At 38.5% G+C, this 13,701-nt stretch overlaps 1 protein-coding gene across 4 annotated transcripts in view; it reads right to left on the reverse strand.

Annotated features, from left to right (window-relative positions):
• Positions 1 to 13,701, reverse strand: part of igfn1.3 (immunoglobulin like and fibronectin type III domain containing 1, tandem duplicate 3) — a 113,783-nt gene that overhangs the window by 70,994 nt on the left and 29,088 nt on the right. For all 4 annotated transcript variants that reach the window (XM_051925464.1, XM_051925465.1, XM_051925463.1 and 1 more), the window contains exons 2-4: positions 10,089 to 10,158; positions 7,803 to 7,925; positions 708 to 847 (exon numbers count right to left, since the gene is read on the reverse strand). In XM_051925464.1, the coding sequence (XP_051781424.1) occupies positions 708 to 847; positions 7,803 to 7,925; positions 10,089 to 10,131 (306 nt within the window). In that variant the 5' untranslated portion in view covers positions 10,132 to 10,158. The remainder of the gene's footprint in view (positions 1 to 707; positions 848 to 7,802; positions 7,926 to 10,088; positions 10,159 to 13,701) is intronic.

Consider the following 13,701-nt stretch of genomic DNA (forward strand, 5'->3'; position numbering starts at 1 on the left):
TTTTGTTAACAAGCAGGTGCACTCTCTAAAGTGGCTGCTAAGTGTACAAAGCTTTATGTATTATATAGAAAGGGATTAACAAAATCTATCTGTAAACCTTACTTTTATACTACATTTTGACTAAATGTAAAATCTAAAGAACAGTTGTAAATCACTGCTTACTATGGTTAATGTTAGATAAGCAGGTGTCTAATGTACTTTGAGATGATAGTCTGGGAAGTAAGTCCTCTTTACACAACATTCTGTCCAACCATCCATCCCTTATTGAACCTTCTTAAATTATTTTAAGGCTGATGTGGTCTGAGCCTATCCAAGTAGAACAGGATCTAATGTAGAGCATTTTCAAAATACAGTATTTTAATTGAAAAATGATATTTTCCACTCTTTATTCAGAGGAAAGCCCTGAGGTGGGCTGGCACCCTGCCCGGGGTTTGTTTCCTGCCTTGTGCCCTGTTTTGGCTGGGATTGGCTCCAGCAGACCCCTGTGACCCTGTAGTTAGGATATAGCGGGTTGGATAATGGATGGATTCAGAGGAAAGGGGATGAAAATTTATAAAACCTAACAGGAGTATTTTCTTCCAAAAGGACTGGTTACACCCCCATCCACAATCTGATCATACTCTATGTTCGAACATGATACAGGAGGCAGTAAAACTTAAAACAAGTTATTAGCAAGTTATTAGCATAGCAAATCTTGTCACTCTTACTTGTAACACATGTTCATCCATAATTTGGTCATAAGTGATTTTATACTTGCTGCCATCATTCATATCTCCTTTATTTCTGCTCCATGTCACCTGAGCTTTGGGTTCCCCACATATGATGGCTTTGAAAGTGGCTGTTTTTCCTGTGGAAAAGACACAATCATATTATATGGGTTTTCATGAAAATATTTAAAGATGTGAGGTAGATCAGCAAATTATACAGTACTTACAGTAAGTAACCCTTGATCCTCTCCTAATGCACAGGATAGAATGAAATCTGATTAATATATTGGGGGTGTAACAGGTCCATGCCTTGACCACTGTTTCCAGGTCCTCTCCTAGACTCAAACCTATAATCTCAAGATCTTAGCCCACCTTTTTCAGTGACCTTTGTAACAGTACATATTAGTGCATTATATACTGTATATATATATATATATATATATATATATATATATATATATATATATACTGTATATATATATATATATATATATATATATATTCACGGCATTCGTAGTCTGTGTCACAATCTGATTGTATGGGTGGTTACCTTCCAGGTAACGCTTGTGGTTGGCCAGCAATCTGCTAACATCCGCCACGGTGCCCTCAGTTTGTGAGGAGCAGATCATAGGATGGTTGAAATAGTTTACTGTCAAATAAATGCAAAGAGTATGCGACACATGTTTCGCCCTCATTATGGGCTCATAAGGCGTACACACTCCACTGCACTCCCTCTCGGGAGTCGAACCTCGGACGTCAGCACCAGAGGCGATGCCCCTAACGTTGCGCCACGGCGTGTGGTTCGTTTATTTCACAGCATGTAGATCGGGGTAATTACATTCACGGCATTCGTAGTCTGTGTCACAATCTGATTGTATGGGTGGTTACCTTCCAGGTAACGCTTGTGGTTGGCCAGCAATCTGCTAACATCCGCCACGGTGCCCTCAGTTTGTGAGGAGCAGATCATAGAATGGTTGAAATAGTTTACTGTCAAATAAATGCAAAGAGTACGCGACACGTGTTTCGCCCTCATTATGGGCTCATCAGGCGTACACACTCCACTGCAACCACCCATACAATCAGATTGTGACACAGACTACGAATGCCGTGAATGTAATTACCCTGATCTACATGCTGTCAAATAAACGAACCACACGCCGTGGCGCAACGTTAGGGGCATCGCCTCTGGCGCTGACATCCGAGGTTCGACTCCCGAGAGGGAGTGCAGTGGAGTGTGTACGCCTGATGAGCCCATAATGAGGGCGAAACACGTGTCGCATACTCTTTGCATTTATTTGACAGTAAACTATTTCAAATATATATATATATATATATATATATATATATATATATATATATATATATATATAATATGTATATATATATATATATATATATGTATGTATATACAGTTTATATATATATTTTTTAACAGACTAAGTGACCTGGTAAGAGTCACACGATGAGTCATAGAAGGGAAATAAACCAGCAAACTTGTGTTACTTTTGACAAAGCTGATATGTTCTTTGATATAATCTGAACTCAAAGTGAGAATTTAGGTAAATAACAAAACATTCTTGAACCTGCTGAGTCCAACATAGGGACAAAGTGTGCTAGAGCCTTTCCCAGCAGCCCTTAGAGTAGTGGGAGTATGCAGATAAATAATGAATCTAAAATAAATTCTTACCACTGTAAGACTCTGTACAGTGGGTGACCATAATGGTATCATGGACTTTCTCTGCATTTCTTGACCAATAGAAGAGGAATTGTGGATGTAGACGCCAGCATTGATCTAACACTTTGGGGTTACTCTTACACAGAGACTGCAACTGAAGGTTAAAAAAGTACACAAGACTCTGAAATATGTTATGTTCTACCCTGCGTCTGATACCTGACTCCAGAATGGTTTCAGTCTATTTAATATTTTTGTTGATTTTTGCTTATTATTTTGTATATTTTGTTATACATTGTTTTTGATGTTTTCTTTGTTTTTATGCAATATTATGTTTTAACTAATATTATGTTTATTTATTAAAGTAAATCTTCATTATCTACAGATTTCTTTCCAGCAGATTTGCTTAACCATTATCACAAAAGTGTAAACCATTTTGCAGCACCTGCAGTTTCCTAGCACATATGTGTGGTCAAGTGAAGCACAAAAACAATTGCAAGATGTCTATCGCACAGCAGCCGAAGTGTGAGATTGAAAAATAACAGGTCTGTGATTCCCTTACATGTCCAGTTCAGTACATATGCCTACCCAACACTGACAGGTGTGGGTATGACATTGATCCCCATTTTTAATGGTAAACAGGGCATGCAATTATTCCTCACAAATGAGAAACTCCCAGTTTGTGCAGGTCATTAGCTCGCACTGATCAAGTCTCTGCTCTTTGTATAAACTGCCCATCCCTACTATCAATTGGATGGTTTAGTGAGGTCCTTGCACCTGCCCTGCTGTGGTCAATCATGACCTCTAGGTGCTCTACTAGAAGAAGATCAAACTTGAATATAGAGGAAGTAAAAGCCTTAACAATGCTTCCATAGATGAACCTGTGGAAAGATCAGGGTCCATCTGACCCCGTCTACCCCAACTGGTATCCTCTCAATACCGTCATCCTGCCAGAACATAGTCCCTTTTTTCCCATAGGATCAAAGCTCAGCACCTGTTGCTTAAATATTTTTCTGTTTTGTTTGCACCGTTACCCTTGCAGACATCAACAATTGACTGTAATTTGCCATTGTGTGTTATGTTAATACTGAATGTTTAGTTGGTTATCCACCCTGTCTCCTTAAAGTGGAAGCAGAAGAGGCAGGACCTCCTATTGATGCAGCTGTGGGACTGCCCCAGCAGTATAAATGGAGCTGGATTTGTGACCCCTGCTCTGGTTAAGGGTACTGCCTTTGTTTTCAGAGTTTGGGATTGTTTGCGAAATGTTATTTTTGCTCCTTCTTTGCCTTGCCTTTTGTGCTCCTTTATTTTGAATTATTCAAATAAATGCTTCAATTACAAAGAAACTTTGTTCTGTTATTGGGTGTCTGGGGTTTGACCCTACTGACCCTCTTTGTAATATGTTAAGGTATTTTTGAACTTTTAAAGACAGTGTCCCATTTTGGGCCTAGGCAGGTGTGAAGCCTGCCTATTGAGTTGGAGATTTGGCTGCCTGGAGTGTGGGCAATTCAGTGGGCACAGACCTAAAAATAGGGCATGTCTGGCATTTTGTGTGGATTTTATGGTTGACTACTACCATTTTTGTGCTTTTATGGCACGAATGCACAGCAAAATAGTGATATGGAAACTTCAGTTTGAAAGTGAGTGTGTGACTTTGCTTGTAAAACAATAATGTCTCGATTCACAACTATCCAAGCATAATGGGAAATGACCATAAGTATTAGAGTGAAAGGTTTTCAGTCATCACTTAACAGCTTTGGAGGAGTATTAAAAATATGAATGAATTACAACTGAAACTCACCTGGAAGGAAGTTATTTTCATAAGCAAGGAAATTAAGAGGACCAAGAACTGCCTCTTGCTCGCAATTGCACTCTCTCAGGAGTGGGACAGTACCTTTAGGTCTATATTTTACATTCTTGTGTTTAAGTGAACACATGGAGAGGAAATTTCCTTTTTCTAATAGGTTAAGTTGGAAGGGTGTTGGGAGGAAGAGTAAAAAGTGTAACTTTAAAGCCACACAAGTTTCCACAATGTATTTGTTTAAATAAACTCAACCACAATACAGAACAGAACAAAAATACATTTATGGAAATATATTTACAGTGATCAACACATTAGGTCCAATATTGCACAAGCTTCTTTGTAGTGCAGCATAAAGGAAAGGAAGAAAGGTAAGTAGATATTATCAAGGAAAAGTTCTATTTGTGATGTCAAGAACTCACTGTCAGCCAGAAATAAAGAGCTAAACTGCAAAGGGCCCTGAGATAGATATTTATTCTCAAAATCAACTGAAAAATAACCATGGCCTGAAATTACAATACTGACATATTGGTAAGACTTTACATTGGAGAGTAACTGATGCATAAAATAAATGTGTATAGAAGAAAAAATGAATAATTATTGGAAGAGGCATATAAAAATGCCAAGGGTTAGACATTTTATATGTATGTAAGAAAAAATGTAATTGCTGAAGTAGATTCTGCAGTCCAAAGAGTTATTAGGGCTGAATGATTAAGAATAGGATTTTAAAACACAGTAAAAATCTCCACCTATATCACACAGTGGGAGTTCAAGGTTAGCAAAGAAAACAATTTCTTTGTCAAAGTCATAAAGTTGCTATAATCAAAGTCATGAGTATATACAATAGCTGGTAGTAAGGGTGTATTATAAAGTTTGCCTTTAGCAATGATTGTAATACCGACCATTAATGTCTGATATTACTTTTATGGGGATATTAATTTTTGTGAACTAAAATTTCCAAACCTCTGGTCTTACTATGGTATATAAAATGAAAAAGCTGTCGTACCCTTCTATTTTGGATACAAAAATAGTATGAAGTGCAAAGGAGTGTTTCCTGGAGGAATGCTATTCCCAATTTAAGTTTCTGAAGATTCAAAAGCATATTTTTATGTTTCACAATAGTAGTTAGACCTTTAAGAGTTCAACTCATAAAATTCACAACCTGCGCAGGGTTGTTTCAGTTAATGGGCGTCAAAGGAAAGAAAGAACACTTTACTCAGTTTAAACCATTATATGCACTGAGGTGCAGTACTTTACACAGATAATACAGTCAACAAATGAGGAAAGAAGGAAAGATCAAAAAATGAACAAGTTAAAGAGAATAATACAGTTAGGTCCATAAATATTTGGACAGTGACAACTTTTTTCTAATTTTAGTTCTGTACATTACCACAATGAATTTTAAATGAAACAACTCAGATGCAGTTGAAGTGCAGACTTTCAGCTTTAATTCAGTGGGGTGAACAAAAACTATTGCATAAAAATGTGAGGCAACTAAAGCATTTTTTTAACACAATCCATTCTTTTCAGGGGCTCAAAAGCAATTGGACTATTGACTCAAAGGCTATTTCATGGGCAGGTGTGGGCAAGTCCGCCGTTATGTCATTATCAATTAAGCAGATAAAAGGCCTTGAGTTGATTTGAGGTGTGGTGCTTGCATGTGGAAGATTTTGCTGTGAACAGACAACATGCGGTCAAAGGAGCTCTCCATGCAGGTGAAAGAAGCCATCCTTAAGCTGCGAAAACAGAGAAAACCCACTACATTGCTACAATATTACGAGTGGCAAAATCTACAGTTTGGTACATCCAGAGAAAGAAAGCAAGCACTGGTGAACTCAGCAACGCAAAAAGACCTGGATGTCCACGGAAGACAACAGTGGTGGATGATCGTAGAATCATTTCCATGGTGAAGAGAAACCCCTTCACAACAGTCAACCAAGTAAACAACACTCTCCAGGGGGTAGGCGTATCGATATCCAAGTCTACCATAAAGAGAAGACTGCATGAAAGTAAATACAGAGGGTGCACTGCAAGGTGCAAGCCACTCATAAGCCTCAAGAATAGAAAAGCTAGATTGGACTTTGCTAAAGAACATCTAAAAAAGCCAGCACAGTTCTGGAAAAACATTCTTTGGACAGATGAAACCAAGATCAAGCTCTACCAGAATGATGGCAAGAAAAAAGTATGGAGAAGGCGTGGAACAGCTCATTATCCAAAGAATACCATATTATCTGTAAAACACGGTGGAGGCAGTGTGATGGCTTGGGCGTGCATGGCTGCCAGTGGCGCTGGAACACTAGTGTTTATTGATGATGTGACACATGACAGAAGCAGCCGAATGAATTCTGAGATGTTCAGAGACATACTGTCTGCTCAAATCCAGCTAAATGCAGTCAAATTGATTGGGCGGCGTTTCTTGATACAGATGGACAATGACCCAAAACATACAGCCAAAGCAACCCAGGAGTTTATTAAAGCAAAGAAGTGGAAAATTCTTGAATGGCCAAGTCAGTCACCTGATCTTAACCCAATTGAGCATGCATTTCACTTGTTGAAGACTAAACTTCGGACAGAAAGGCCCACAAACAAACAGCAACTGAAAGCCGCTGCAGTAAAGGCCTGGCAGAGCATTAAAAAGGAGGAAACCCAGCATCTGGTGATGTCCATGAGTTCAAGACTTCAGGCTGTCATTGCCAGCAAAGGGTTTTCAACCAAGTATTAGAAATGAACATTTTATTTCCAGTTATTTAATTGTCCAATTACTTTTGAGCCCCTGAAATGAAGGGATTGTGTTAAAAAAATGCTTTAGTTGCCTCACATTTTTATGCAATCGTTTTGTTCACCCCACTGAATTAAAGCTGAAAGTCTGCACTTCAACTGCATCTGAGTTGTTTCATTTAAAATTCATTGTGATAAGGTACAGAACCAAAATCAGAAAAAAGTTGTCTCTGTCCAAATATTTATGGACCTAACTATACATCCCACCCATGTCTCCTCCCTAAACGAGGTAAGCGTACACCTACATAAAAAACACAAAAGCCATACAGGGAAAAAGTGGAGACAAATGGACTAATACTTGATTTTCTATTTAATCACATTAAAGGTATGAAAACAGTAAATAAACACGATTGATTTCCCTTTTTGACCTTACAAAAAATCATAAGGGAGAGTCTAACAGTAATGTAAACGGTTTTAGACCAGAAAATGCCCAGTAAGGGCAACTGACTTTGGGACTTTAGGGACCTTCAAAACTCAAGTTTTATGATTAGGTGAATAGGACTCGAGAGCTTGTTTTGGGCTAAAAGGCCTATTCTTTTGATTTTTCTCATATTCTAATTTTCTAATCTATGGAATGAGAGAGAGGAAACTGGATCAGGAAAAATAAAAACTCTCAACATTAGAGAAAATACCCCTCACAGGCAGTAACTGGTATGGAATTTCACATAGATTCCTGACACTAGAGGTACAAACACAAACCACTGTGCCATCCCAGAATAATCCAGTCCTGAGTACAGATGTATTTAATAAACCAAGGTACCTATAGTGTCCTTCATTCTCTGCCATCCTTATCCACTTTAGTTACCACAAAGCCACTTACGTGCCAGTTTACTGCTCATCTTACCTTCCTGGATAGTTAGTGGGATTGGCTTGCGATCAAAGTCAGGTGAGCTGCACCCTGGTGGGATGTCTTCAGTATACTGGGTTATTTTGACTCCTGGCATTTTTGACTTCTTTATTACATTGGCTGTGGGGAAAAGAGGTGCAGAGTCAGCACCCAAAAGCAGACATAGTGACCCACCCGGCAGCATGCATTTCACAGGATTCCAGTCCAAGCAAAATAAAGCACAAGAAACTTAAGGGCACTGCTTACCTTTCCTCTGCTGGGAGTTCTTTATTATAAATTGGTCTGCTTAGTAGGGGGCCACAGAAAATTAAAGACAGCACAGCAATCATTGTGAAAGGGGATAAAAACACACACACACAGTATTATTAAACATTGCACACAATGGTAGTAACATTGCTATGTGTCGAGCACCTCTGGAATGGATTGTAGACAGTGTGATCGAAAAAAAGAATCAAATGAGAAAAGTGGAGAGAGAGCTTTCCTTGCTACTGTTACAATTAGACAGGGCAAGCTATAGAGATGAACAGAAACACTAAAATCAAACAATTGGAGTTGTTTTGACCTAGAGGTTAATACAAGAAAAGCAGAAGAAAACCAGGCAAGAGTAGTCAAAACAGAGGGAAACGTGTTGTAGCAAAAGAAGACGGGCACTGCCAAAGAAGCAGCTCATGCATCTAGGACTTTCTTCTAGTGGCAGAAGGTGCAATTTGTCACTGTGAAATGGGCATCTAGATAGCCAAAAAGAAGGCTGTCCCAAAAAAGGTACTGTGTATGTGTATGTGACAAAGTAAAGTCTGGCTGCTGTGATATGTCTGTGTGCAGCATTCACAAAACACTGTTGGATCTAAAATGAACAAAACCTAGAGGCTGGACATGGAGGGGAAAAGAAAATGCTATGAGAAAGTCGTAAATGCCACAAGTGTTATATTATTTCCTCTGCACATTCAAGTTTTGAAATGTCAGTGGAGTGTGCTCTTTGTAAACTGATTCAACTTTATGGAAAAAAAATCAAAAATCGTATTTTTAGATCGCTACAATTTCAGTTCTTATCCACCACAGTTGCTAGAGTGGCAAAACGAGCATTAGTATATACAGTATCTGACAAAATCAATACAGACAATTGAATAGGTACTTTCTGTGCCAACTAGTGTTTATGGGGTTTTTGTTACTGATAAAATGATTGATAATAATGCTTATGTATAATGAAAGTGAGATTGTACTTTTATATTATTACTCTTTGCATGTGATACTTTATGACTTAAAACCACACAAAAAATTGCATTTGCTAATATTTATTCATTTTTATCTATGAATATCACTGTACAGTGTGCAGAGTGTGCTCAGTTAAATATCTCAATGCAGATATTCATTAATATTGTAAAAAATAATTTCAATGCTGATAATAAAAGTCTCAGAAGGTACCTTGTGGACTGTAAGTATTAATAATGCTTATTCAATGGAACGATACAGTGCATTCATCAGATGGATGGGATGAGTTAATGTACTGTGTATTTTTCAAAGTAGCATTAAGAAAGTAATCAGGAAGAAAAGATTTTTTGCATTTCCGTAGAGAATTGGCTTAATTCCCACTGTAAGATTATGACATGAGATTAAACTCTTTACTGTTTTTTCTCCATAGCACATAGTCTTTGAGCTTAGGCTAATGAGAAGTTAGTCAGTCAGTCAGTCATTGTCCAGCCCGCTATATCCTACCACAGGGTCACGGGGGTCTGCTGGAGCTAATCCCAGCCAGCACAGGGCAGGAACAAATCCCGGGCAGGGTGCCAGCCCACCGCAGGGCACTCACACACACACACACACACATACACACAGCAAGCACACACTAGGGACAATTTAGGACTGCCAATGCACCTAACCTGCATGTCTTTGGACCGTGGGAGGAAACCGGAGCACTCAGAGGAAACCCACGCAGACACGGGGAGTACATGCAAACACCACGCAGGGAGGACCCGGGAAGCGAACCCAGGTGGAGATGTAAGTTTATACTAATTCAGCTTGTTTCCTTGTGTGACTTGTGGTGCATAAACCCCAGGGGTATAGCCTGGAATTAATTACAAGGGGTCATGAAAAACTATATGAATCATATTTCAGTGTAAATTTAATCAGTTTGAACTGTCATCAGATAAAGTTGATGGGCTTCAAATCCAAAATCCAAGCCTCTCCATCCCAACACAGTTTGAGGTTTTTGACCAAAAAAGATCTAGCAAAACGGAGCTTCTTGGTGTTAATTTTATCATTTGGTGAGTGAAACAATGTTCTTACCCTGCTCTGATGCGGATCCATTCATCATCTTTGAAGTGCTCATCTTGATCGATCCTTTTTAGACTGGTGTCTAGAAAATTAAAATAATAGATAAATAAAAACACATAAATCCATTAACAGCATAAACAGTATGATATCCTCAGGATAGAAAACAGGAAGAGAAAAGGGTTTTCCGTGTTCAATGGAGACTTTAACACTTTATACTTTTTTCATCCCTCCGAATAGTACAGAAATAAATGGAGGTTTTGGAGATTAACAAATATCTTCAGGCCACTGGATCAATGTTAAGTTAAATTAAAGGAATCTGAGCAATTTAAAAATGAAGACTACTGCATCACATATGCTGTAATAATCTAATTGATCTGTAACTAAATGTATCTTCTTTGGTGATTTACTCAGTTTCAGTCTCCAGTTATTTTGGTTGGTTTTCATATCGGCATATTTTCAAGTGAACCAGAATGTAACACTAAATCCTGTTGCCGTGTGTTGGACTCCCTCATTGGACAGAAACAATTTTTTCCTGTGAAAAATCATCACAGAGGGCCAGCGACAGCTGTGTTTGTGCATTTACAATAATTACATGGTTTGTTTAGCCAACAGAGCTCTGTGAGCAGAATGCTTATTAGCTGATGACCAGAAGAGTGCATAATTTATATGCTACTTCACTAGCTACAAAGAGGACATGTTTCATCTAGGCAACTCTACAGAAGACGGCAAACTCTGCTGAGGGAATTTAGTAACATACTTCAGTTTCACTTAGATTATGATTGTATCAGGTGAATTTCACTTCCCTGTATGATGTTGCACATTGATTATAAGAACACAACGTTTATTTAGTTTATCGCAAATCACATCTACTGTCTTTACACCTGTAATTACCTTGTTTGTTACTGTTCATTTTAGATTATTTGATTAACATTTACTACATATTATTAGAGTTAATATGCCCCCAGTGCCTGCATCATGAGCATTCACATTGAGAGGATACCCCACCTGCATGCATCACTTTAGAAGCACATAGAAGGGGGTCAAAACATAAGTTGAACACGGTACTGCTATTCTTTTCTCGACACCTCTGCATGTAGTTTGATCAAGCCAATCACAAATTAATTTACACCCTTTTTAAAAAAAAAAAAAAATGTGATGAACTACTATCTGAGTACTAGGTTTGCTTTGATTGGCTTGTACTTGGGCATGCAAATTCACACAAATTGTTTACATTGATATGTATGTGTGTATTTTTTTGCTGACACTACCTAATTACCAGCAGAAATGGTGTAGCATGAGTGGTCCCATGTCGGGTCACATTCTGTACCTTATGTAAATTGCCCATGGGTTCACTTGGTACCACCATTTCTAAAGGGTCTCAGTCCAGTTGTTTTGGCCCACAGCACAGTGTGATCAGTGTGTGATCTGTCTTAATGAACTACAGGAGAAACCATTCTGGATTTTGAAACAACATCTCTGAATGAACTAGGTGTAAAAACACTTTACGACTCCGCTGTAGAAGCAATCACACATTTTATCAGTTTGTACAACCCATTCAGTGCTACTGACCATTTTGCAGATCATTTACTTGTATTGCCTGGCTTTATTCACTCTGTTTGTTACATATTGTTCACTTATTACTGAGATGCATATTTTTAACATAACACTGTTGCATATTATTATGGTTCCTGCTGTTATTTAATCCCAATGCTTTGTTTACAGTAGTGGTCTATGTCTGCTGCATAATATTGCTGTATCATTATCGAATGGGTCTTCAAATAGATTTGACCTAGGTCCAAATTCTTCCAGAGCAAATAGTATTTGGGTGAGCCTCCACCAGAGCAAAACCTCTAGTACACATTGTAAATGCGTGGATGCTAGGAGTCACTGTTGCCCCTTTTTATCCCAAAAGACAGATGTAGGACACAGGCTAAAAACACCAAGAAGTTATTTAATTTCTTCCTTTTCTTCTTTAAAGTGCCCACAAGCACCACAGCCACAAATAAATAGGCAAGTAATCACTAAATACCACAGTTCTCTCTGTCCTATACCACACCTCTCAGCAAGCTCTGTCCTCCACCTCCCAACTCCAGCTCCCTGCTGGGTTCCCAACAGTCCTTTAAATAGTTCTTGACCCAGAAATTCTTCCGTTCTTCCAAACACGTGACTTATTAATAATGCTAATTCAATGGAACGATACAGCACATTCATCAGATGGATGGGATAAGTTAATGTACTGTGTATTTTTCAAAGTAGCATTAAGAAAGTAATCAGGAAGAAAAGATTTTTTGCATTTCCGTAGAGAATTGGCTTAATTCCCACTGTAAGATTATGACATGTGATTAAACTCTTTACTGTTTTTTCTCCATAGCACAAAGTCTTTGAGCCTAGGCTAATGAGAAGTTAGCCAGTCAGTCAGTCAGTCAGTCAGTCAATCATTGTCCAACCCGCTATATCCTAACACAGGGTCACGGGGGTCTGCTGGAGCCAATCCCAGCCAGCACAGGGCAGGAACAAATCCCGGGCACCGTGCCAGCCCACCACAGGGCACACACACACACACACACATACACAAACACGTGACTTGTCCGCACTTCCGGGTCAGATGGAAAACTCAAGTTTCTTCTTCAGTCCGGAGTACTTCAGGGCTTCCGTCGTCGTGATTTGATTGTACTTCCGAGCTATATAGAAAATAGAGGTCTTTGTATGTTTCTGCAGCGTCCCCTGGCAGCATCCATGGCACCCAGTAGGGTTGCGATACTGAACTACAAAGTCCATATTGCCCTGCAGGAGTTCAGGGCACCATTATACTGTAGGGATGCTGCCACCTATCACCTTGGGGTAAGCAGGGTCTCAAATTAGTTGCCATTCCCCATCCTTCCACTCTTGGGGCATCCCAGCCAGGTTGAACTGTCGGCCGTTCCCTCACCACATACATACATATCTCTTTCTCATTCACTCGTGAACACTGTTATCCAAACATCATGGATTACCTAAATTATCTCAGCTTTTGCGTGTGCTAAATTTATCCACTTGTATTTTAACGTTCATTAATAAAAAAAAAAGAAATAATTCTTAAAATCAATTATAAAAATAAAAATTTAAACATTATAATATTAGTGCCACATAAACAGTATATTGTCATTTAGAAAAAATCATTAAGGCTGCTTTGGTAACAACAGAAAATCACTTTTGCTGTTTTAAGGTTTATGCTCGAATTAGCATTAGAATGAAAAATTAGCCAGATAGCAACACTTATTGAGGGATAATATTTAATGGACAAATTAATTCATTCACTGCTCAAAAAATGAAGGGAACACTTACATCACACATTGGAGCTCAATGAACAATATTAAAAATAAATAAAAAGAAATAAGTAAAAGTGGAAGATCTTTACTGAGTAATACTGTGTAATTCATTGAGAACAAAATGAGGTAACTATTGTCAATGGAAGTGATAATCACCAACCCATTAAGGACTGGATTCAACATCATACTGAAAATCAAAGTCAAAACTTAAAATCACAGGTGGATTCAATTAGCGTGAATTTCATCACAGCAACTCATAATGTGACTTGGTAGTGTATATGGCCACCACATGCCAGCATTCACTCACAACATTGTCT

The sequence above is a fragment of the Erpetoichthys calabaricus genome, chromosome 3 (assembly GCF_900747795.2).
Source record: "Erpetoichthys calabaricus chromosome 3, fErpCal1.3, whole genome shotgun sequence".
Taxonomy (NCBI): Eukaryota; Metazoa; Chordata; class Cladistia; order Polypteriformes; family Polypteridae; genus Erpetoichthys; species Erpetoichthys calabaricus.